The sequence below is a fragment of the Podarcis erhardii genome (assembly GCF_964252035.2).
Source record: "Podarcis erhardii genome assembly, chromosome: 12".
NCBI classification, from domain to species: domain Eukaryota; kingdom Metazoa; phylum Chordata; class Lepidosauria; order Squamata; family Lacertidae; genus Podarcis; species Podarcis erhardii.
In genome coordinates this window covers 6,344,115-6,368,975 of record NC_138513.1, presented here as the reverse complement: position 1 = coordinate 6,368,975, position 24,861 = coordinate 6,344,115, and the positions used below count along the sequence as shown (strand labels likewise).

General features: G+C 46.6%; 1 protein-coding gene across 1 annotated transcript in view; it reads right to left on the bottom strand.

Annotated features, from left to right (window-relative positions):
- Positions 1-15,516, bottom strand: part of CRHR2 (corticotropin releasing hormone receptor 2) — a 202,206-nt gene extending 186,690 nt beyond the window's left edge. The window contains exon 1 of the mRNA XM_081834465.1: positions 15,104-15,516. Coding sequence (XP_081690591.1) covers positions 15,104-15,172 — 69 coding nt within the window. The 5' untranslated portion in view covers positions 15,173-15,516. The remainder of the gene's footprint in view (positions 1-15,103) is intronic.
- Positions 15,517-24,861: the final 9,345 nt, after the last annotated feature.

Below are 24,861 nucleotides of genomic sequence, written 5' to 3'. Positions count from 1 at the left end.
AGCTTACTAAAAGAAAAAGAGGAAATAATGAAAAAGGATAATAAATAAATGCTGTCCCACTTGGCAGAAAGAGCAGAGAAGCATTTCCTTTCCCAAAGCAACAACCACCATAGATGTGGAAAAGGACTGCTTGTTTTATGTGGAGAGGCCACCATTCGGTGGTAGACCACATCCTTGGCAAGAAAAATCTCCCAAGTTCAATCCCCGACATCTCTAGTTAGAAAGATCAGTTAACAGGTGATGGGAAAGGCCCTCTCTGTCCGAGTCCTTGGAGAGAGCTGCTCTCCAGGCAGAAGGGTAGACCAGTGTTTACCAAACTTAGATCACCAGCTGTGTGAGGACTACAACTCCCATCATCCCTGACCATTGACCCTGCTAGCTAGGGATGATAGGAGCTGTAGTCCAACAACAGATGGAGACCCAAGTTTGGAAAACCCCGGTCTAGATCAGGCATAGGCAAACTGGGCCCTCCAGATGTTTTGGGACTATAGCTCCCATCATCCCTGACCACCGGCCCTGTTAGCTAGGGATGATGGTAGTTGTAGTCCCAAAACATCTAGAGGGCCCAGTTTGCCTATGCCTGGTCTAGATGATGTCCTGAGTCCTCTCCAGTTCTTGGGATCCCATAGAATCGATAAGAGCAAGCAAACCAGTCCCTTTGTCTCAGCAATGGCTTTGGCTGACTAGTTAAGCACCACGATTAGCATAACTAAAGAAATTGTTCTGTGCCATAGAACAAAGGGATGGGCCTTTCACCTTGTTGCTAGGTAGGAGAACAATAGCCAAAGTTGCATGGGTGAGCTGAGCTGGGAGCAGATTGGAAACACAAAGACATGCATTCTCTGTGCTGGATGGAGAAGCAAGGTCTTTTGGGGTGTTAATCCTGGGAGCCACTCCCGTCTTATGCTCAGGTTGTATATATGTGTAAATAAAACCATGTATCCCAAAGACAGCCCAGTCTCCGTTGACCTTCATTCCAACGTGGGATGTAACATCACTGTAGAAGTCAAGTACAACATTTCCTGTTTGCCCAGAGTGGACACACGGGAGAGTGTTGCTCCAGCCAGGAGGACTTCCTCTCACACCTGGTCTGGAGCATCCTGCCCCTGCATGTGACCAGGTAGATGGGCGTGACCCTGGCAGACCCTACAAAAGGGCCAGTCACACAGCCATCTTCCCTTCTCCCTTCTCTCTCTTGACTCTTCCTGATGCTCTTATGCTGTCTGATGGCCCCCAGCCAGCAGCACATGGGCTCATTCCCCACATGAGATGAACCCACTCTCTCTTCTGTGACTACAAGCTAAAGCCTGCCTTTGGGACCATATTGTGAACTGAATGTAAGTAAACTTCTTATTACTTTTCAGAGAAGGCTGTTGTGTCTTTATTGTTTTTAAGAGGGAATTAAAGGGGAATTTAAAAGGGACATGGGTGGCGCTGTGGGTTAAACCACAGAGCCTAGGACTTGCCGATCAGAAGGTCCACGACGGGGTGAGCTCCCGTTGTTCAGTCCCTGCTCCTGCCAACCTAGCAGTTCAAAAGCACCTCAAAGTGCAAGTAGATAAATAGGTACCACTCTGGTGGTAAACGGCGTTTCCGTGCACTGCTCTGGTTCACCAGAAGCAGCTTAGTCATGCTGGCCACATGACCCAGAAGCTGTACACCAGCTCTCTCAGCCAATAAAGCGAGATGAGCGTCGCAACCCCAGAGTCGGTCACGACTGGACCTAATGGTCAGGGGTCCCTTTACCTTTTAAAGGGGAATTTACCAGGAACAATCCAATCTGGATAAGCCAGACTGGACTGCTTAACTCAAGAGATTCTAACGAATCTACCAACTAGCTTCCTGAGATATACATGGAATGTGCTCTGCTACCAACTCACTAGCGTGAGTTAGGATCATATTTGATCAATATATCCTCTCCTCCTATCCTCAACATTCCCACAATTCCAAGCAAAGTTAACCCAGGGTAAGCACTGGACACCTCCCCAAATCTCTCACCACTTGGATATTGGGGGAGAGACATGCCAATAAACTCCCCCCTCCAGGTACGCACACAAAACACCAGTGTGTTTCCAGTGATTCAAAACACTGGCGATTAGTCCATGGGATTCCAGACCCATCGACATGCCAAGGCAGATCCTGTTCCAGCTTTCCAAGCCCCTGATTGTCTCCTACTGGTGTGAAAGTTAAAAGGGGACACACAATTCATTGTTAATCTCCATCTCGACTGCTCCGTATTTACTCGCCCTTCAAAACCATTCAAGTAAGGCTTTCGGTAATTCAGCCAGGATTACTCTGAACTTTGTAGCACTTTGATTAGTCTTATTTACTTAGGAAAAATAAGGCTATGGAGTTTGGTAGCTCCTGTTGTTTAGCGTCTATAAATACAGATGGGTTCCTAAGCAAGGGCACTGAGTGAAGTGCACTTAGCCTTCACCGCAGCAGAGATGAGAAACAGTGATTTTGTGCCGTTCGTTTTTATGGGGGAAATGCCACCGTAACGGATGACATTTCCATGCAATTAGTCCCTATTTGTTCACCCTCAAGGTTAAAACTGAGTTTGTGCTGCTCCATGTGAAGAAGAAGCAACTGTGAAATAACACATTTCCCTGCGGCGACTTTTCTCCGTAGAGTTTGGGGGACTCATGGGGCAAAATGGCCGCCCATCCCGGAGGGAACCCACTGCCAACATGTTGTTGTTGCTTAGTCATTTAGTCATGTACAACTCTTCGTGACCCCATGGACCAGAGCACGCCAGAGGACTTCCGGGTTAGTGCCAACGTCTAATGGCGGATTCCCTCCGAGCTCCGGAGGGAATCAGCTCTGCAGGGATCGGGTTCTGCCGTGCCGGCGACGCGGGGACCCTTAGAAACCACAGGCGCAGAAGCCTGTGGACTTGGTGACTCGGCGGGCACCATTTGCGCCCCCCGACCTGTGAAGGAGCCTTTTTAAAGGCTTCGGAACGGGGGATGGGGAGCGGCGTGGTGCTGAGAGTCCTCTGCTTCCCCTGCTGAGTGAAGCCGCATGCCATGGACGGAGAGCGCTGACTTTTTCCTGAGAACATTCGGACTAAAAAGCAACAACCCGTGAGTAATATAGAAATTGGACTTAAAAAGGAATTTTTTTCTTGGAATTTGGTACGACCGGGGAAGATACAAAAAGGAAGTCCGTCTCCCCGTCTTGTAGACAACTTAAAGCAAGGACTAAATAACTAAGGTCGAGAGAATATCTTTTATTGTAACTGAACAAAGTTATTAATTTCACGATTGGACAGTATAAGTAATTTTGCTGGAGGATAAGAGTGGATTTTGAGAGCTGCGCAACCCCCGGGACCCGGGAGTGATCAGCGAGAGAGCCTGTTGGAAAGATACAGAAGACTTTGACAGCTGTCAAAATTAGCTGTCAAAGTTGAGGAATACAAAGTAACATTGTTTTTGCTGCCTTTGCCAGTTGGATTTGTTACATTTTGGTTATAAATTGTCGAAAAATAAGTTATTTTGTTTTTGGGACTGGAATTAGAAGGATAGTAAATATCCACAATCCCTCTAGAGGGAGTTTTGGGACACTGCAAGAATGGCTGGAAGTGGAAAAATACTCACTGAGTTGAACAAGACTTTTTATCTCTTGGGAAAGCTTCAAGAACAAAGTAATATTTTGGCTACAGGGGTCATGGGACTGAATGAAACAGTAAACAACTTTACTGGAAATGGAAGGGACTTGACTCAAGTCTTCGTCTTTGAACCAAAAGCCCCTGCAGCGGAAATAAAAGACTTTGCAGCTGAGCAGGGAAAGAAACTTGAAAAATCTGAGAAAGTGGAACAAGTGGAAGAGAAATATGAGGATCTGGAGGGAAAGGAAGGAGGAGTTATAATGTTGCAGAAGGCTAAGGAAGGCCAGAGGCCTGGCAGGAAGGTCACAAAGGAAAATAAGAACTGGATGATGAACATTTGGCTTGAATTGGAGAAGGAAGAATGGAGAGACTTATTTAGATGGAGACCTGAAGACTTGTGGATTACAAATTTGATTAAGATGGATGTTCGAGCACTTGGGACATTTAAATTCATGAATTTTTCCAAACATGGAGGCCTGGCCGGAAGAAATATGGACTTTTTTGGGATTGTGCTCCTCCGAGACCCGGGCCTCAATATGAAGGACTATCCAAAGAACCGGCAAAGAGGAACTGAGAGAGACTTAAAAGCCTCTGATGTGAGATCACCAGGCTGATAGAATATGGACTGTTGGACATTGGTTTGGGGATTGAAACCGGGAAAGGGAGGGTGGGGTTTGATCAATCCAAAGGTTGTATAAATACTTTCTTTGATATTTCTTATTTTGTATTTTTGGTTTGCTATTAATATAAAATTGGGAAATTCGTGGAAGGGAATCTGGGTCGACCTTGGAAAAAAGGGTTTAAGTAGAAGGACTGATATAATAATGAAATAAGGTAAAAACTTAAGAACTTCTTGAACTAACATTTGGAATTGGAATACAAGAAGGGGAGGCGAGAGGAAGTCGTGGGAAATAAGGTATAAGAAAATAAGGACTGAAAGTATACTTGTTTTGTGTTTTTTCTGTCTTTTTGTGTATTTGTTTTATTTGAAACTTCAATAAATATTATATTTAAAAAAAAACAAACCAGAGCACGCCAGGCACTCCTGTCTTCCACTGCCTCCCGCAGTTTGGTCAAACTCATGCTGGTAGCTTCGAGAACACTGTCCAGCCATCTCGTCTCTGTCGTCCCCTTCTCCTTGTGCCCTCCATCTTTCCCAGCATCAGGGTCTTTTCCAGGGAGTCTTCTCTTCTCATGAGGTGGCCAAAGTATTGGAGCCTCAGCTTCAGGATCTGTCCTTCCACTGAGCACTCAGGGCTGATTTCCTTCAGAATGGAGAGGCTTGATCTTCTTGCAGTCCATGGGACACTCAAGAGTCTCCTCCAGATAACATGAATTTCACTCTCTCAGACAAAATAGCCATGATCAAAATGATCACACTCCCAAAACTAACCTACCTATTCCAAACCCTCCCAATCTGGATCCCCTCAACCCAACTTCGCAGTTGGCAGAGAAAACTACACTCTTTCATCTTCTCACATAAAAAACCAAGAATAAGCCCCAAATACCTGCACCTCCCCACCTCAGAAGGAGGATGGGGAATCCCCAACATAGAAGCATATTACAATGCCAACCAAATACGCCATATAATCCCATATATACTAGAAGATGAGACAAAACAATGGGTACACCTAGAGAGGGACACAATTGAAAACACCTGCACCACAACATACCGACTCCTCCCAAACAAACTAAAGAAAATTCCCACAACACTTAACAGGTACACACAGACCATGCTCAAAGCATGGAAAACACAAATAGGCAAACTATCCCCAACCCCATCCCCACTAATCCCCCTGGCGTACCACCCATTATTCTACCATGCAGCACAAAATCTCCAGACAAAAACCTGGCGAACCAAAGGCTTATATCGCCTAATAGACTTTTATAAAAATAACAAACCCTTGTCAACACAAGAAATACAAGAAAAACTAGAAGACACCCAAATGACCTGGTTAACACAACACCAACTACATGCCTTCTTAAACAACCCAACAGTAAAATCAGCAGCAACTAGGCCCCTGACAACCTTCGAAAACCTCCTTCTAACAACAAAGGGAAACGGTAAAGGGACGGTATCCGCAATATACAAAATACTACTCCAAAATCCCGCAAATCCCCTAGACACAATCAAAAAACCATGGGAGAATGACATAGGCTATGAGATTAACCCCACTCAATGGACCAGAATGTGGTCTAAACCCCCCTTTAAATCCATATCAACGAAAAGAAAAGAACTCACACTGAAACTCACCTACAGGTGGTACCTAACACCAAGGAAACTAGCGCTAATACACCCAGGAACCTCACCAAAATGCTGGAGAGGGTGCACCTCCACAGGCACATACCTCCACATGTGGTGGGAGTGTCCCAAAATTCAACTATTCTGGACAACAGCCATACGAGAAATATGTAAAATAACTAAGCAAGTAATAGACATCACCCCAGAATTGGCCCTACTAAACATCTTCCAAGACAACAATGCCCATTTACACCACAAAGAACTCATAACCCACCTGCTCTCAGCAGCCAGAAACATCATAACCAGACACTGGAGAGACCTGTCAGGAGTAAGCATGGACCAATGGTACCAAATAGTATGGGAAACAGCCCTACTAGAAAAATTAACTAATAAACTGAAACTGACACGGGGACAAACAGAAGAAGACGCCTTCACCCCGGTATGGCTCCCCTTTATCACATACACAGCCCAACAGGACAATGACAATAATCCACCAACAGCATACAAATCAATATGGCTAACCTGATCCAAAACACCCACCCACCTCACTCACACACGAAAACAAAGATCACCACAGCCAATCACAAGCAAACAATCACACCCTAAGCCAACCCCAACCTCTCTCACCACCAAAGGAACACAAGTGAACAACACAAGCAACGCTGACACCAAACTCTACATACATTAAACATAATAGAAACACCGCCACCCGACCCCACCCCCATCCATCCTCCCTCTCCCCACCCCCCTTTCTTTTTTCTTTCTGTTTTCTTCTCCCCCTAATGCCTCAACAAATGAAACGGATTTGTAAAAACGTTACATGGAAGAAGAAGAAGGAAACAAAAAACAAAAAACGAGGCACTACACTTCTGTAAAACAAGAAAATCCTTAATAAAAAATATTTTAAAAAAAAGAAAAAAAAAGAGTCTCCTCCAGCACCATAATTCAAAAGCATCCATTCTTTGGCGATCAGCCTTCCTTATCGTCCAGCTCTCACTTCCATACATCACTACTGGGAAAACCATGGCTTTAACTATATTGACCTTTGTTGGCAAGGTGATGTCTCTGCTTTTTAAGATGCTGTCTAGGTTTGTCATTGCTTTTCTCCCAAGAAGCAGGCGTCTTTTAATTTCGTGACTGCTGTCAACATGGCTTCCCCTAAAGAATTCTGGGAGCTGTAGGTTTTTTTAGGGTGCTGAGAGCCATTATTAGGAGATCCCTATTCCCCTCACAGAACTACATTCCCCTGAGTTCCCTGGTAAGAGGGATTGATTGCTAAACCACTCTGGGAATTGTAGAATTGAGACACTGCATTTTCAAAATAAAAAGAATAGGAACCTTCACCCACAGATTCTTTCATGATGTGTTTCGCCACGGTATACTGTGATGTTTGCATTGTGTGTTTTGTGAGGGGAACGGGGGGGGGGGGTCTCCTATCAATACTCGGGCACCCTGAGCAAACTACAGTTTCCAGGATTCTTTGGTTCCCAGCATACCTGAAGGAGCGTCTCCACCCCCATCATCCAGCTATCTGATGTTTTATCATGTTTTAATATTCTGTTGGGAGCTGCGCAGAGTGGCTGGGGAAACCAATCTGGTATACAGTGGTACCTCAGGTTTACGTATGGGGAAATAAAAATGCTGTCCATCTTCATGTATCTAACTAAATTAAGATCTTCCCTCACTACAGTGGTACCTCAGGTTACAGACGCTTCAGGTTACAGACTCCGCTAACCCAGAAATAGTACCTCAGGTTAATAAATTTTGACTCAGGATGAGAACAGAAATCATGTGGCGGCAGCAGGAGGCCCCATTAGCTAAAGTGGTACCTCAGGTTAAGAACAGTTTCTGGTTAAGAACAGACCTCTGGAACAAATTAAGTTCTTAACCCGAGGTACCACTGTAAATTTATACCCGGCAGTGGGAATGTGTTCTATAGTTTAAGCCAGTATTTTTCAAACTTGGGTCTCCAGCTATTTTTGGACTTCAACTTCCATCATCCCTAGCTAGCAAGACCAGTGGTCAGGGACGCTGGGAACTGTAGTCCAAAACATCTGGAGACCAAAGTTTGAGAAATGCTCATTTAAGTCTGTGGCATGTGAAGGAATATTTCATTTTTGTCTGTCCTGAATAATGCAGCCTTGTTGGATGTCCCTGAGATGTTGTGTTGTGAGAGAGGGAGAAATATTTTTCTCTTTGTCCACCCTTTGTACATCCTGTGTAATTTTGTACACTTCCGTCAGGTCAACTCTTACTTGCTCTTTCTCTGAACTAAACACCCCACTTTCCTCACAATAAATATTTTTTCACTGGGAGCTTTTCGTTGGGAGGACTGTCTGTTCATTCCTGCTCTCGGCTTCCTGTTGTTTAACCAGTTCCTGATGTGCAAGAAGATTTCCTGGTTTTGCCAACACCTCATATTGATAAAGAACAACATACCACACAGTGGCTTTTACAAAATTCACATCTCAGAAGTCCCAGAGCTGTCTGGCAAATCCGTTTGGCACTTCTCAACCAGACAAGGAGGCCCTCGGCACTGCTGCAGACCTTCATGAATATTTACTGTGCCCAAAGCACTACAAAACGCTGGCTTGAATATTCTCTATTTTTAATGGGTTTTCTCTTTCATTTAGCTTACATCTTTAAAAAAAAAACCACCCCAAAAACACTGAGAACAAAACCCATGTTTAAATTATTCAGGAGGCATTCTTGTACATCTCAGCAGATTCAAGAAGAATAGCGTTAATTTTTTAAAACTTGGGAAGGTCAACTGGCGGTTAGGATATCATCCACCCTCAGGTATATTCTGCTAAGCCTCCCCTAAGGTAAAGGTAAAGGGACCCCTGACCATTAGGTCTAGTTGTGGCCGACTCTGGGGTTGCAGTGTTCATCTCGCTTTATTGGCCAAGGGAGCCGGCGTACAGCTTCCGGGTCATGTGGCCAGCATGACTAAGCCGCTTCTGGTGAACCAGAGCAGCACATGGAAATGCCATTTACCTTCCTGCCGGAGCAGTACCTATTTATCTACTTGCACTTTGACGTGCTTTCGAACTGCTAGTTTGGCAGGAGCAGGGACCGAGCAACGGGAGCTCACCCCGTCACGGGGATTCGAACCGCTGACCTTCTGATTGGCAAGTCCTAGGCTCTGTGGTTTAACCCACATCGCCACCCGCGTCCTAATAACTCCAGTGACTCCGTTCTACCACCATTTGTTGGAGGAAGCTTGCTTTTGAATGCCACAGCAGCGGTGACCACACTAGAAAGATGCAACTGTTAAAGCTGAAATTAATCCAACATAAATTTATCCTCAGGTAACAGTTCTGAAGTGTTCAAAAAACATTAAAATGACTAGCAAGCAAACCTCCAGCATAGTCAAAATCTAGAAGCATACCTTCCCCTTTTAACTCGGGAAAAGCTGTGCATTTTTACTCATTCGTTGGTCTTTTATTGGGCCAAAAGATCAAGCTAGCTACTGTGTTAAAACCCACTTTTGTTTGAGCACATTCAAATGGATCCCCCAGAGCAGCAGAACAAACACACAGCCAAAACTCGAGAAGTCAAGAAATCCCATTAATAGACACTTATTCCTCCAGCCACTCATTCATACCGAGAGGAAAATTGGGGTGAAATTCCAGCTTAAACAAGCCTCATAACCAGATATTATAGCTCAAAAAGGCTTTACCTGCATTCCAGGTGTAAGGGATGCCCTGCAATATATATTTTTGACAGAGACAAAGGATTCATCTTTTCATTTTTTCATACTGTCCTATCAGATGCCTCCAGGAAGCCCAGAAATGATGTGAAGAACATGAGAACCTACTGGATCAGGCCGATGGCCCACGTTGTCCAGCATCATGATCTCACAAGGACCAGCCAGATGCCTGTGGGAAACCGGCAAACAGGATTCGACCACAAGAGCCCTCTCCCATCTGGTGAGAAATTTTCTAAGGCTTAGAGATGTCTCCTGCTGTGCAGGAGGAGCTACTTCATGCAGGAGCTACTCACAAGTAAGCCTCTTTCCCCAAATAATGTTGGAAGGTGTCGTTTGTTGAGGGGTGCTTAAAGCTCTTAGGAAAACCCCTATTCCCCTCCCAGGGCTACAATTCCTAGAGCGGTTTAACAATCAGTCCCTCTTCACAGAGAATTCTAGGAAATGCGGCTCAGAGGGAGGAACAGAGAGGTCTCCTAACAACTCTCAGCACCCTGAACAAACTACACCTCCCAGAACTCTTTGGGGGAAACCATGACTGTTTAAAGTGGTACACTAGCGCTTCAATGAGAGCTGGACCATAAAGAAGGCTGATCGTCGAAGAATTGATGCTTTGGAATTATGGTGCTGGAGGAGACTCTTGAGAGTCCCATAGACTGTAAGAAGATCACACCTGATCCTGAAGGAAATCAGCCCTGAGTGCTCACTGGAAGGACAGATCCTGAAGCTGAGGCTCCAATACTTTGGCCACCTCATGAGAAGAGAAGACTCCCTGGAAAAGCCCCTGATGTTGGGAAAGATGGAGGGCACAAGGAGAAGGGGACGACAGAGGACGAGATGGTTGGACCGTGTTCTTGAAGCTACCAGCATGAGTTTGACCAAACTGTGGGAAGCAGTGGAAGACAGGAGTGCCTGGTGTGCTCTGGGCCATGGGGTCACGAAGAGTTAGATATGACTAAATGACTAAACACCAACAGCAATAGCTTCAACAACACATGTGGTATCCAGGGCACACTGTGTTCCTATTGCATACTCAGATACCAGGGATGCAGGTGGCTCTGTGGTCTAAACCACTGACCTTCTTGGGCTTGCTGATCAGAAGGTCAGCAGTTCGAATCCCTGCAGCAGGGTGAGCTCCCGTTGCTGTGTCCCAGCTCCTGCCAACCTACAGTTCGAAAGCATGCCACTGCAAGTAGATAAATAGGTACCGCTGCAGTGAGAAGGTAAATGGCGTTTCCATGCACTCTGGTTTCCATCACGATGTCCTGTTGTGCCAGAAGCAGTTTAGCCATGCTTGCCACATGACCCAGAAAGCTGTCTGTGGACAAACGCCGGCTCCCTTGGCCTGAAAGCAAGATGAGCGCCGCAACCCCATAGTCGCCTTTGACTAGACTTAACCGTTCAGGGGTTACCTTTTTACCTACTCAGATACCTTGAGATACTACATTTGCCAAGACACCTTGCTGACTGCACACATTCACAAGCTTGCCCTGCATTTTGTGTTGAAGAAATTCAGGGAAACCGTGCTCATCTCGTAATATAATTGAACATTACAAGATGGGGAATGTTTGCATTATGAACTGTATAAATCACTATGTGGAATCTGACTCTATTGAGTCATGGCCAATCCTGAACGGACCCATCAGGAAAGGAATAAGAGCCATTCCACACATGACACAGTCACCAAGTGTACATTCAATGGAGAACTGCAAACTTTCTGATACATGTACCCTGATGATACATTTGTTTGATTATTAAGTTACATTTTGTGGCTAACTTAAAACAAATAAAGTAGTTGCGCATCTGAAAACAGAAAGTCAATTCCTTAAGTCAAAGGCGTGTGAACTGCTGCAAAGCGATGCCATTACCCAAATATTTTTTTGTTTTTCCCGAGCTGCAGAATATCTTCGCCTCAAACTGTCAAACCATTGCTACAGATTAAGGTTTCATCAGAAATTAAGATTCAGCCTACATTGTTTCACACAGTGGTGGGGATTTATGCCTGGTTATAATTTGTATGTTTTATTTTATTTTAAAAAGGCAACCACATCCAGCTTTTGCACAGAACTGCAACTTGGTGGGGGACTGCGGTTCTCCAGATGTTGTCAAAATCCAACTCCCATCTGCCCCAACCAGCATGGCCAATGATTAGGAACAATGGGAGTTGTAGTCTGACTAGGTCAGAGGCTCCTCCATCCTTGCTTGTAGATACTATCTTATCAGAAGGTCCATTCCATATGATATAGGAACAGGGTCTTCACTGTGGTGGCACCTACCTTTTGACATCCCCTCCCATGAAATATTATTCAGGTGCCATCTCTACTGTGTTTCTGGAACCTACTAAGGATCTTTCAACATGCCCCTTAAGCAGAGATATTCATCCCAGTCTACACCCAAATTGGAATTGTTTTTAATTGTTTTCATATATATGGATTTTGAGATATTTTTATTGCATTATTTAATCACTGATGTGTTTGACACCCTGGCCTCTTATAGAATCACAGAATCGTAGAAGGTTTTATTTACACATATCATAGAATCATAGAATTGTAGCATTGGGAGGGACCCTGAGGGTCATCTAGTCCAACCCCCTGACTCCAACTCCCATAAGCCCAAGCCAACAAGGCTAATGGTCAGGGATGATGGGAACTGTAGTCCAGAAACTTCATAAGGTTCACATGCCTCACAGGTTCCACACTTGGAGATAGTACCGAGCTAGAGGGATGCATAATGTGAGTTTCTATAAGGCAGTTTCCTATGTTCCAAAGCAGACATTAAGCTTTCCTAATTGCCGGATTTAAAACAAACCCCAGAATTTGAATTAAATATTAAAAGTCCATTACTTCCAAAGTCTGGTCCAAATCATTCTGGCAGCCATTCCAAAATCCACTGAACTTACAACAAAATCTACTTACGAGCCATGCTTGCTTGAGCAAACATTATGTATTGTCGATCATGCTGTTTGTGACATTCCATCCTTTACACCCGAAACTGTGTGTATTCTTAGTGACGACTTAATTTATTGCACTATCTTCTGCTGGTACAAAACATATGTATCCACACAAAAATGTGGGTTGTAATCCACTGAGAGCAGTCAAGTACAACATTCCTTGTTTTCCTAGAGTGGACATGCAGGGGAATGTTTGGTCCAGCCAGTTGAAACCTTCCTGTTTTCCTCCTGACTGGAGCCTCCTTCCTTTTGCATGTGACTAGAGGTGGGCTTGACCTTACCTGTCCAGGTAACAAAAGGACAAGGCATGCTGCCACACCCTCTCTTTTTCACTTCCTTCTTTGTTTGACCAGCTTTTAGCTAGGACTGCTCTGCTAGCTCTCAGCCGGCAGAAGCGCTGGATTATTCCCCCATAAGGGGTAGATCCACATGTACATATATGTAACTAAGTCTGCCTTTGGGGATCCAACTGTGAACTGATGTGAGTAAACTTCTTTTACTGACTTTAAATAAGATTGCCGTGTCTTTGTTCTTTTAACAGGGATAAAAGGGAACTTACCAATACTGAATTGTATGATTGTGAGAGGTTTACACAAGCCTGCAACCAGCTATCTGTTGTGCATGTAAAAGAGGAATGTAAACTCTGCTAAGTAAAGGAACTTGCTAGCGCAGGTTAGGAAGAATATTAATAAACAATATATCCTCTCATGCCACCCTGAACATTGCCACAACAAACGCATTTGTATTGTTGACACTTTTCAGTCTCTTCCCTTTGTCCACCAAATCGCTATTCTCATGCGCAACACATGCCTTCAGGGCATGGCATAATGGAGCTAACTTCTTGAATAGCTAAGCAGATATATGGGCCTGATCCGCACCGGGGCAGGAGGCAGCCTAGCAGCTCTATGTGGTGGAAGAGGAATATACATTTGTATTCATTGTGCAGGAATGCAACCATCCATTTATTTAGCTATAGACTACAAAACCCATAGTGCAGTGCAACCAAGAGGAATAGAACATGGCGAAAGACACCCAAGGAACTGAAATCGACACACAATCGGAACCAGCTGAAATTATCAGCCACACCACTGTGGGAACACAACGACAAAAATGGACGCCTGACACAACCTATTATGTAATAATAATAATTGCCTCCTAAGCCCATCTCAAGGCAATGCACAGAATGCAATAAAAAACAGATCTGCAAGCACTGAGCAGTAGACAAATTTAATAAAGGATAATAATAAATTTTAAAAGGTGCATCTTCATTGTTCACCCAAAGCTATGCAGTGAAGCGGCCAGATCCCTCTGCAGGGAGGGATTGCCACAATTTAGGGGCTGCTGCAGAGAAGGCCCCGTGTGAAGGACGGCAGTGGATCTACCACAAGAGACCCCTCTACTGATCTTAACACCTGAGAGGGTCCATAGGAGAGGAGGCTGTCTCTCAGATATTTGAGCCTAGGTTTGGGCCTTAGGGACCCCCAGTTCAAAGGAAGTACCAGTGTGAAAAGGTGCAGTTGCAATCGCCACTGGGAACAAACAAACAAATTTCACCGTAGGCTGAAATCTGGATGTGACCATCTTTTTAGGGCGCAAGGTGGTTAATTATAATAACCCTAATAATTATGAAGGGGGCTTGATTCAAAGCACACGGGAGCTGAATCCCAGAGCTTGTTGTTAACAGCAGGACTTGTCCCTCACCCCATGAGCAAGGTGATTATTAAACGTATCTAAAAAGAGGTCCTCTGTTCATGTGCAGAGTGTTTTCCGTTCTTCTTACTTCAGGGAAGGACCACCAACTTTGGGTGTGTTGTGGAGGCAATTGCACCTCAAAGCATGTAGGGAAAGATTGCAATGAGTTCCCTGATTGTGTTATTTTTTAAAAAGAAACTGATAAAAAGGGGGGGGGAAGGGGGTTTCTAGCCCAGAATCTTGTTCTCAGAGCTGCTGGCCCTACCTCACAGGATTGTTGTGAAGATAATGTGACGTGTGTGCGCACACGTGCAGAAACCATGTACGCCACCTCAGGGCAAAAGCAAGACGTAAATATAGAAAGAAAGAAGGTGGCAGGTGTCCACAAGCAAGATCTGAGCACAACAACCCTCTCCTCAGCTGCATTAAAAGGGGGCTGGAATGGATGACCTTTGGAACCCCTTCTAACTCTGCAATGATAGTATGAAATAAATAGCCCCAGCGTTCCTCTGTGCCCTGCAATGTGCTCCCCGCTCCCTTCCTTCCTGGGGGGGGGGGCGCAATACCCCCTATGGGCCTTCACCCTCTGCCCCCAACCACTGGGGATGGGACAGCAAGCCAGGCGTCGCAGACATGTGTACCAGAGCATCCTCGTGGCGCGCGCAAGGTCCTCGGAAACATCTCCAGGTAAGGCGCTTTTTGGGGGGGGGAGGGGGCAAAACCCGGAGAGCCGCTGCCGGTCCGTGTCGACACCACGGAGCTGGCCGAACCAACCAACCAAGCAGCTTCGCAGGTCCCTAACTGCAGGTGCGCGCGGGGCGGGGGGGGGGGCTTTCCCCGTAGAGGCACCTCTTCCTCCCCTCCCCCGCAGAGGAAAGAGACCTCTCTCCGGCCACTTACCGGCAGCAGGAAGAAGAAAGCGGCGGGGAGCGCACGGGGGCTGCGCGGCTGGGCTGAGCGCCTCCCCATGAGGGCAGCCTCCGGTGCCGGCCGTCCTTTCCGCCTCACGCCCGCCCCGAGCGCGTCGGCTCCGGCAGAGACAAGCGCATCGCAGGCGCCCGGAGCCGCCGCCGCCGCCGCCGCTAATAAAAGGCCAGTCCCAGGCAAACTAACTTCCTCTACTGCCGCAGAGCCGCCGCCTTCTCCTGCGCTCGCTGTGCGCTCCGCCCGAGGCTGCCTCGCTCAGGTCCCCCCTCCCCGCCCTTGAGCATCCAGGAGGAGGCAGCAGGAGCGAGAAACTCCCGTTGCCTTCGGTTGCAGGGTCCCCACTCTCTCTCTGTGCGTGCTAAGATCACAGATGAGGAAGACAAGGGGGCCTCTGAGCAGTGGCGTAGCGTGGGTTGTCAGCACCCGGGGCAAGGCAAGTAATTTGCACCCCCTAACCCGTGGATTTGCGCCCCCTAACCCGTGGATTTGCGCCCCCTAACCCTAACCCCCAGATGTTGCGCCCGGTGCGGCCGGCCCCCTCTGCACCCCCCAGGCTACGCCACTGCCTCTGAGCAAGTGCAGATGGCCTCCCCACCCGCGCCTCCAGAAAGCTGCCCACTGACCCGGTGTCGTGGTGGCACTTCTCACGCGGGCGAGAGGGCAGGTTTTATGGAGAGCTCCTGGCTTCAGGAAGCAGGGCTTGGGTGGAGAAGGTATTCGGAGAGAGAGAGAGAGGGGTGTGGGGGCTCCTGGGCACGTGCAAAGCGGTCTCCCCTCTCTCCACCGAAGCACCACAATCAGCCCATTCGCAGACTGGGGTGCATGAGTTGCCAGCAGGTCAGCCTCCGTGGGTATCTGGAGAACAAGAAGAGCTCTGCAGGATCTGGTCCATCTGGTCCAGCAAGCTGTTCTCCACAGATGCCCATGAGAAGTCCACTAGTAGATTGTTTCCACAGTGAGCAGGGACCCCAGAAGCTCTTGGGGTCCAAGGAGGAAGACTCAGACCGGTCCAACGCAAGCCTAGGCAGGTCAATGCCCAAGCTGAATTCTGTGGGGTTTACTCTCAGATGAACTATGTTCGGGATTGCAGCTCTAGAGAAGCAGAGGGTTGATCTGAGCTTTGGGTCCCTAGAGCACGGGGTCAGCAAACTTTTTCAGCAGGGAGCCGGTCCACTGTCCCTCAGACCTTGTGGGGGGCTGGACTATATTTTGAAAAAAATAATGAACGAATTCCTACGCCCCACAAATAACCCAGAGACCTTCTGATCGGCAAGTCCTAGGCTCTGTGGTTTAACCCACAGCGCCACCCGTGTCCCTTGCCTACCCATGCCCTAGACCAAATGGCCTCTCAGCACATACAGAATGCCTTTGTTGTTTCCATCAATTAAACTGCCTCTCCTCTAGGGGAAGCCCACTCTATGTGCCCCCTTGTTCATCCTGCCCTAAAGTCCTGCCCTGATGGTGCCACCACGACAGATGACTGCCCACCCAAAGGCAAGGGGAACCCAGAAGGAACAGGTTCCATTGTTAAACTGTTCCACACACGTTCAAAGTGTTGGTGCTGACCTTTAAAGCCCTAAATGGCCTCGGTTCAGTATATCTGAAGGAGCGTCTCCACCCCTATCGTTCTACCGGGACACTGAGGTCCAGCTCCGAGGGCCTTCTGGTGGTTCCCTCACAGCAAGAAGCCAAGTTACAGGGAACCAGGCAGAGGGCCTTCTCGGTAGTGGCACCCGACCTGTGGAACACCCTCCCACCAGATGTCGAAGAGAACAACAACTACCAGACTTTTAGAAGACACCTGGAGGCAGCCCTGTTTAGGGAAGCTTTTAACGTTTGATGTATTACGGTATTTTAATATCCTGTTGGGAGCCACCCAGAGTGGCTGGGGAAGCCCATCCAGATGGGCGGGGTGTAAATAATAAATTATCATTATCATTATCATTATCATTATCATTATCATTATCATTATCATTATCATTATTCTGACATCCTATTACTTAAGCCCACCAGACCTAGTCCTGCCCTCCGGGGCAGCAGAAAACAAGGCTCTCCCCTCTTACAGACACCAGAAGAGTGTGCTGGATCAGGCCAATGGCTCATCTAGGCCACCATCCTGTTCTCACAGTGGCCAACCAGATGCCTGTAGGAAAGAAGAGAAGAAGAAGAAGAGTTTGGATTTGATATCCCGCTTTATCACTACCCTAAGGAGTCTCAAAGCGGCTAACATTCTCCTTTCCCTTCCTCCCCCCCCCCCAACAAACACTCTGTGAGGTGAGTGGGGCTGAGAGACTTCAAAGAAGTGTGACTGGCCCAAGGTCACCCAGCAGCTGCAGGTGGAGGAGCGGAGACGCGAACCCGGTTCACCAGATTACGAGACTACCGCTCTTAACCTGAGTGCGAGATCCCGCTCCCTTCCTGTGGCTTTCTGCAACTGGCGTTCAAAAGCATGTCTGCCTCCAACTGTAGAAGCAGAGAATAGCCATCATGGCTAGTAGCCTCCCCCCCCCCCAAATATGTTCGTTTTAAATCCAAAATGAGTCCAAAATTAGCCAGTGTGGTGTAGTGGTTCAGAGCGGTGGACTCGTAATCTGGTGAACCGGGTTCGCTTCCTCGCTCCTCCACATGCAGCTGCTGGGTGACCTTGGGCCAGTCACACTTCTCTGAAGTCTCTCAGCCCCACTCACCTCACAGAGTGTTTGTTGTGGGGGAGGAAGGGAAAGGAGATTGTTAGCCGCTTGGAGACTCCTTCGGGTAGTGATAAAGTGGGATATCAAATCCAAACTCTTCTTCTTCTTCCAATTCAAAACCCTTTATTGTGTAAGGAACTGAGTCACTTTGGAACTTAGCACCCCACCCCCCAAAAATAAATAAACTTCCCTTTTGTGGCCTGGGACCCTTTTAGAATAGAGGGAGGGTCTTCCCTAGTCATCTCTCCCTGACACCCTCTGCCGCAAAGTCCAGTATTGATACTTTTACAGAGGAGCCACAATCCCCACTGATCCTAATGTTTACCCAGCTGCTATATAAATACTTCAGTTAGTCATCCTCTGCCCCCGAGAAGAATTCCTTGTTGAAAGGAAGCCTGTCAAAATATAAATCCTCCTCTTGTTTTCTTAAAAAAGAAACAGGTTCTAAGCTCACTATTATTAGAAATGTTTCGTTATCTTTTTTATTTATTTATTGAAAGGGAGGGCGGGTTGCTGCTGCTGCTGCTGCGTTTAATTGATGGAAACAAGGTCTGGTTTGGGTTTCAGGCTTTGTTCGAAGGAAAAACAGAGGCATGGGGCAACCTCAAGGTGAAAATGCCCTGTCTTGTTTTGGAATCTGAGGATGAAGCCTGAAGATATGGAAGAAGAAGAAGAAGAGTTTGGATTTGATATCCCGCTTTATCACTACCCGAAGGCGTCTCAAAGTGGCTAACATTCTCCTTTCCCTTCTTCCCCCACAACAAACACTCTGTGAGGTGAGTGGGGCTGAGAGACTTCAGAAAAGTGTGACTAGCCCAAGGTCACCCAGCAGCTGCATGTGGAGGAGCAGGGAAGCGAACCTGGTTCACCAGATTACGGGTCTACTGCTCTTAACCACTACACCACACTGGCTCCAGAGAGCATCCTTTTCCTTGGAGAAGTATGGGCATAGACGTTTACCCCTTACTCCATCTGTCTCAGGAGACAATAGAAGGGTGCACCTTGAGGAGTAAAATCAAATTACCAGAGAGTTACAGCGTCTGCTGTGGCTGTAGAGACCGATACAGGAGAGACATGTTTTGTTGCAGCCAGGGCAGATGAAGGCGTCCAGTTGCGCTGCTGCAGTTGCGCTATGGCGTTTCTTCTTTCTGCGCTTCTCCCAGCAGTTGTTCCTCCTCTGATCACCGCTGTGGATAGACAACCTGACTGTCTGTCTCCAGACACTGTGGTCCGTTGTCTGCAAGGGGTTAATGTTGCCAGCCTTCACATCGCAGGCATCTTTGCAATGCAGAGTTGGTCTGCCAGCAGGCCTGGTGCTTGAAGCCAGCTCCCCACAGAGCACGTCCTTGGGGATCCTGCCATCTTCCAGTCTGTGGACGTGAGCAAGCCAGTACATGACCAAGTTGATCCCTCACAGAGTTAGAATTCCCAGCATCCCTTCACAAACTACAGTGCCCAGAATTCTTTGAGTGGGGGCAGAGAGAATGTGCTTCAGAGGTGCTTTAATGGTACAGTGTGAGTAATAATAATAATAATAATAATAATAATAATAATAATAATAATAATAATTTATACCCCACAGATCTGGCTGGGTTTCCTCAGCCACTCTGGGCGGCTCCCAACAGCACATTAAAAACAAGATAAAAGATCAAACATTAAAAACTTCCCTAAACAGAGCTGCCTTCAGATGTCTCCTAAAAGTCAGATAGTTCTTTGTTTCCTTGACATCTGATGGGAGGGCGGTCCACAGTTCGGGTGCCACTACCTGAGAGCCAGTGTGGTATAGTGGTTAAGAGCGGTAGACTCCATGGGATTCTCAAGAGTCTCCTCCAGCACCATAATTCAAAAAAGGACTCCCCCTACTGGTGGTTAACTCTTATTGGACTTCAAGCAGATGGGCCGAACCCGGATATAGTCGGTTAGGACCAATGCCTAAGCCAATACCGCTCTTCATCTGTAACCAATAAAGTTGTGGCCTTATTTAGCCCATTAACCTTAATAATTGTGTCATGTGTCTTTATTTCCACTGGGGGGGGGGGACTCGCCACACAACAGGATGCTGGTCTAGATGGGCCATTGACTTGATCCAGCAAGCTATTCCTATGTTCTTGTCCAGCTCTGAGGGCCTTCTGGCATTTCCCTCACTGTGAGATGTGAGGTTACAGGGAACCAGGCAGAGGGCCTTCTCAGTGGTGGCACCCGCCCTGTGGAACGCCCTCCCATCAGATGTCAAGGAGATCAACAACTATCTGACTTTTAGAAGACATCTGAAAGCAGCCCTGTTTAGGGAAGTTTTTAATGTTTGATCTTTTACCGTGTTTTAATGTTCTGTTGGTTGCCTCCCTTTTTTTCAAAAAAAAAAAAAAAAAAAGAGAGAGAGAAAAGAACAATAGGACTTTCGCAGTTTGGAAAGTGACAAGAAAATGCATGGGAAAACGCTGGGCCAATGAATGCTTAATGGGAAGACACGGAAGAACCTGAGAAGCAAATCAGTGCTCCTAGTCATACAACTGTCCACATAAACAAATTGGAATGAATATTCAATAAAGACCAGATCAATGAAGATGAACGCTGAACAAACAGGTCACCGGGAGCAGCCCTGAGTGTGGTACATTCACAGGAAGGACCCATTGCTCAGTGTTTTACAGATGAGCATATTCCGTTGGAGAATTGTCTCTCATTGCCCCAGCCTCACCCCTTTCTTTCATGTATTGCATTTCAAAATAATAGGGTATTTCAATTATGGGCATCAGGTCTTTGATGTCAACGACAAGTGTTTCCAGGCCACTCATGCATTCATTGTCCGGGCAGTTTCTAGGGGGGGAATTTTCCTAAGACACACACACACACACACACACACACACAGACCGTTATTTCAGGAAAGTGTTGCATTCATTATTAATAGAAGCCCTTGAGCTCACTTTCTTTACAAGCTGAAATTATTATGTTCCTGGTTTCAAATGTCACGGGCTGCTGGCTGTTCTCTGTGGCTGAATGGCTGTTTGCTAAGGACAGACCCACTGCAAATCTGCCAGGCTAAAGCCTTCGTATTAGGGGGAAAGCACAAACCTTTCTTTTGGTCCCCATTTAACCACGTATAGTAAAAGCTATGGTTTTCCCAGCAGTGGTGTGTGGAAGTGAGAGCTGGACCATAAAGAAGGCTGATTGCCGAAGAATTGATGCTTTGGAATTATGGTGCTGGAGGAGACTCTTGAGAGTGCCATGGACTGCAAGAAGATCAAACCTATCCATTCCTAAGGAAATCAGCCCTGAGTGCTCCCTGGAAGGACAGATCGTGAAGCTGAGGCTCCAACACTTTGGCCACCTCATGAGAAGAGAAGACTCCCTGGAAAAGACCCTGATGCTGGGAAAGATGGAGGGCACAAGGAGAAGGGGACGACAGAGGACGAGATGGTTGGATAGTGTTCTTGAAGCTACCAGCATAAGTTTGACCAAACTGTGGGAGGCAGTGGAAGACAGAAGTGCCTGGCATGCTCTGGTCCATGGGGTCACGAAGAGTCGGACACAACTAAACGACTAAACAACAACAAGGGGGAGTCCTGCTGATGCACATCAACTAGGAGCTCCCCCGGGGTCACTGATGGGGGCGTGCCTTGGGCCCTAACCTCCTTAGGCTTCGGACAGGGCCACGCCCCCCAGAATCCTTTAACAGACTACCCTTCAGTATATGGGGCAGGTGATGGTGCTACCTCCCCTCTTCCATCTACAGAACTATACCAATGCCTAACCGCCAATACCAAGAAAGTTATGATGATTTGCTATGAGGCAGGTGAAAACCAAGTGGCTGGTGCCAATTTGCCAAGTGGAAAAATTCCTACCAGGCCCCTCAATGGCGACCAACCGAGGTCCATAGCAAGGTCAAGGAACGAAAGCCTTAAAGGGCAGGAGGGTGGGAAACAGGAACAGCTGGTATGTGGGAAAAGAGGGAGATCCCCGGCCACATCTGCGTTAAATAGAGCAGGCCACACCCCCAGAGCCAGCTGATTGGCTGGCCAGGGGGTGACGCGGCCGGGGATTCCCTCAATTGCGCAGAGGCTGAGCTCCAGCCTCCGCGTCCGTGGTGGGGCGTGAAGCCCGCAACACCACCTCCTTTGCAGGGCGGAAGTGGCTTTCTCACAGTGGCCAACCTGGATGCCTATGATAAACCAGCAAGCAGGACCTGTACTCAAGACCACCTCTCCTGTGGCTTCCTGCAACTGATATTCAGGATCTTTGCAACCTCTGTCTGTGGAGGCAGAGCAGGGACATCATGGCTAGTGACCATTGATCATCTCCTCCTCCTTCCGCCATTTTTCAAAACCATGGAAGCTGGTGGCTAACAGTGCCTTTCATGGGAGCAAGTTCCACAATTTAGCAATGCCTTGCTTGTTCCCCAGAAACATCTGGCAGCCAGAATTTGAAACAGGTTGAAGAACAAGATGAGAAATGGGGAAGCTGTGCGGCTCCCCAGAATTTGCTGGACTCCCTCTCCCATCATCCCTGACCGTTGGCCATGAAAGGTTGAGGCTGCTGGGATTTGGAGTCCATCTGGAGAGCTCTAGGTTCTCAACCCCTGGACTAGCAGAGAAACCAGCGATAACCCTTCAGCAAGGCCACTTTCCTTTATATTTATCGCCTTGTGCTCTTATGCCTCTGTTGATTAGTTACTGGATGTGCTTTTTTCCAACCTCACCTTTTCCGTCCTAATGCCAGCTTAATTAGATTTAAAAGGGAGCTTTGCAACAGCTCAGGAGAAGTGAATAGGTTTGTTTGGAACTGTTGATGGATGGAAAGAATGTGATTAATAAAAGGCCGTTGCTGGGCTTTCCGGGCTCACAATTACATGCAGGGAAAGGCAGATTGTGGATCACAGCAGCTGATACGGGCAGAAATGATTTTGTTTGCCACAAAACAGATGGAAAGCAAAGGTTTGACACAGGAACATGCATGTGTTCGCATCATCCAAACGCTTTTGGGGGGGGGGGAGATCAAAGGCAAGGACCCCTATAGCTGCTTGGAAACTGCACAAAACAGCCAGGATTCTTGTGAAAACATTAAAGTTTATTATGGCACAAGCATTGGTGAGTTAGAACCCACTTCATTGGGATGGAATTTTCTGACAGTCTTGATGTAGAACTTACCCACATAACAAAGAAAGGGAGGAGGAGGAGGTCTAAGAAAGAAGGTGATGACAGATGAGGATTTGGAAATAATGAATTTGTTTTTTTTTGTAAATGTTTTTTAATTGACTGTATTGTATTGTTGAATATTTTCTTCCTCCCCCCCCCCATTTTTAATGGTGGTGGGGGGTATGTTTTCCCCCCTCTTTTTTTAAACTTGTTAATCATTTTTATTTTGCATTTTTCTTTGTCTCTATTTTATTTTGTAATATTTTGAAAATTTCAATAAATATCATTTTTTTTTAAAAAAAATAGAACTTACCCACATGGATTTCTTCTTCTTCCCTATTTCCCATCTCACTTTTTAATCTTGACAAATAGTGAGTCCTCGCACCCCAGTTCTTCTGAAAATACAATCAATTCCTTTTTAAAAATGTTTTATTAAGTTTCAATTTTATCATATTTAAACACATCCTTATTACTTATTTGCTCAATCGAGCTTCAAACTTCCCTCATGGTTTTCATAGTTCATTATTACTTCATAGCATTTATACATTTTCCAATTTACGTTTCACTCCCCGCCATTTATCACAAATTTTAAAATAAATATAAAAAGGTGCAATACATTGTTGTAAGTTTCCTTACAACAGCCCTGCTAGTGTTGTTAATTGTTCACAGTTATCCTTCAACTATTTTACAAATTTGCTCCAGTCTTTTTAGAAAGCTTGATCACGCTGGTTTTGGATTTCCCTGGTCAGCTTTGCCAATTGTGCATCTAAGTCTGCCACTCTTCTAATGACAGAATTTCCTGTTGCTTCCATTTTGGGGCTAAAAGAGTTCCTGCTGCTGTTGTCACATACATAAAGGTAAAGGTAAAGGGACCCCTGACCATTAAGTCCAGTCGTGGCCAACTCTGGGGTTGTGGTGCTCATCTCACTTTATTAGCTGAGGGAGCTGGTATACAGCTTCCGGGTCATGTGGCCAGCATGCCTAAACCGCTTCTGGCAAACCAGAGCAGTGCATGGAAACGCCATTTACCTTCCCACTGGAGTGGTACCTATTTATCTACTTGCACTTTGATGTGCTTTCGAACTGCGAGGTGGGCAGGAGCAGGGACCGAGCAACGGGAGCTCACCCTGTCACGGGGATTCAAACCACCAACCTTATGATCAGCAAGTCCTTGGCTCTGTGGTTTAAACCCACAGCACCACCCACGTCCCTACATAAACAGTTTTCTATCTCTCTTTGGGATCTCTTCCCCTACTATACCTAAAAAAATGCCAATTCTTGCATACGATATGCATGATTATACGTAAACTTAATATTATATTTGCACTTATCCATCATCACACTGTCAGCCATGTGCACATCAGAGTGCCAGCTTGGGTGCCCGGGGGCTGTGGATGCCATGCAGTGTGCATGGCCCTGACAATGAAATTTGTGTGTGCCCGGGCACCCAGGGCCCAGGGAGTTGGCTAACTTCCCATGCTCCTCTATTGTCATCACTGCTGCCACTGGTAGAAAGGAGAAGGCATATACAGTGGTACCTCGGGTTACAGACGCTTCAGGTTACAGACTCCGCTAACCCAGAAAAAGTACCTCGGGTTAAGAACTTTGCTTCAGGATGAGAACAGAATTCACACAATGGCAGCACAGCAGCAGCGGGAGGCCCCATTTGCTAAAGTGGTGCTTCAGGTTAAGAACAGTTTCAGTTAAGAATGGACCTCCGGAATGAATTAAGTTCTTAACCCAGGGTACCACTCTATCTATCTATCTATCTATCTATCTATCTATCTATCTATGTTGTTTTTGCCATCTGTCTGTTTTGGGAGAGAATGGAAGAATGCACCTTTGCAGATGAACTCAAACTGTTGGAGAGTTACAGTATCTGCTGTGGCTGTAGAGACCAATATGGGAGAGA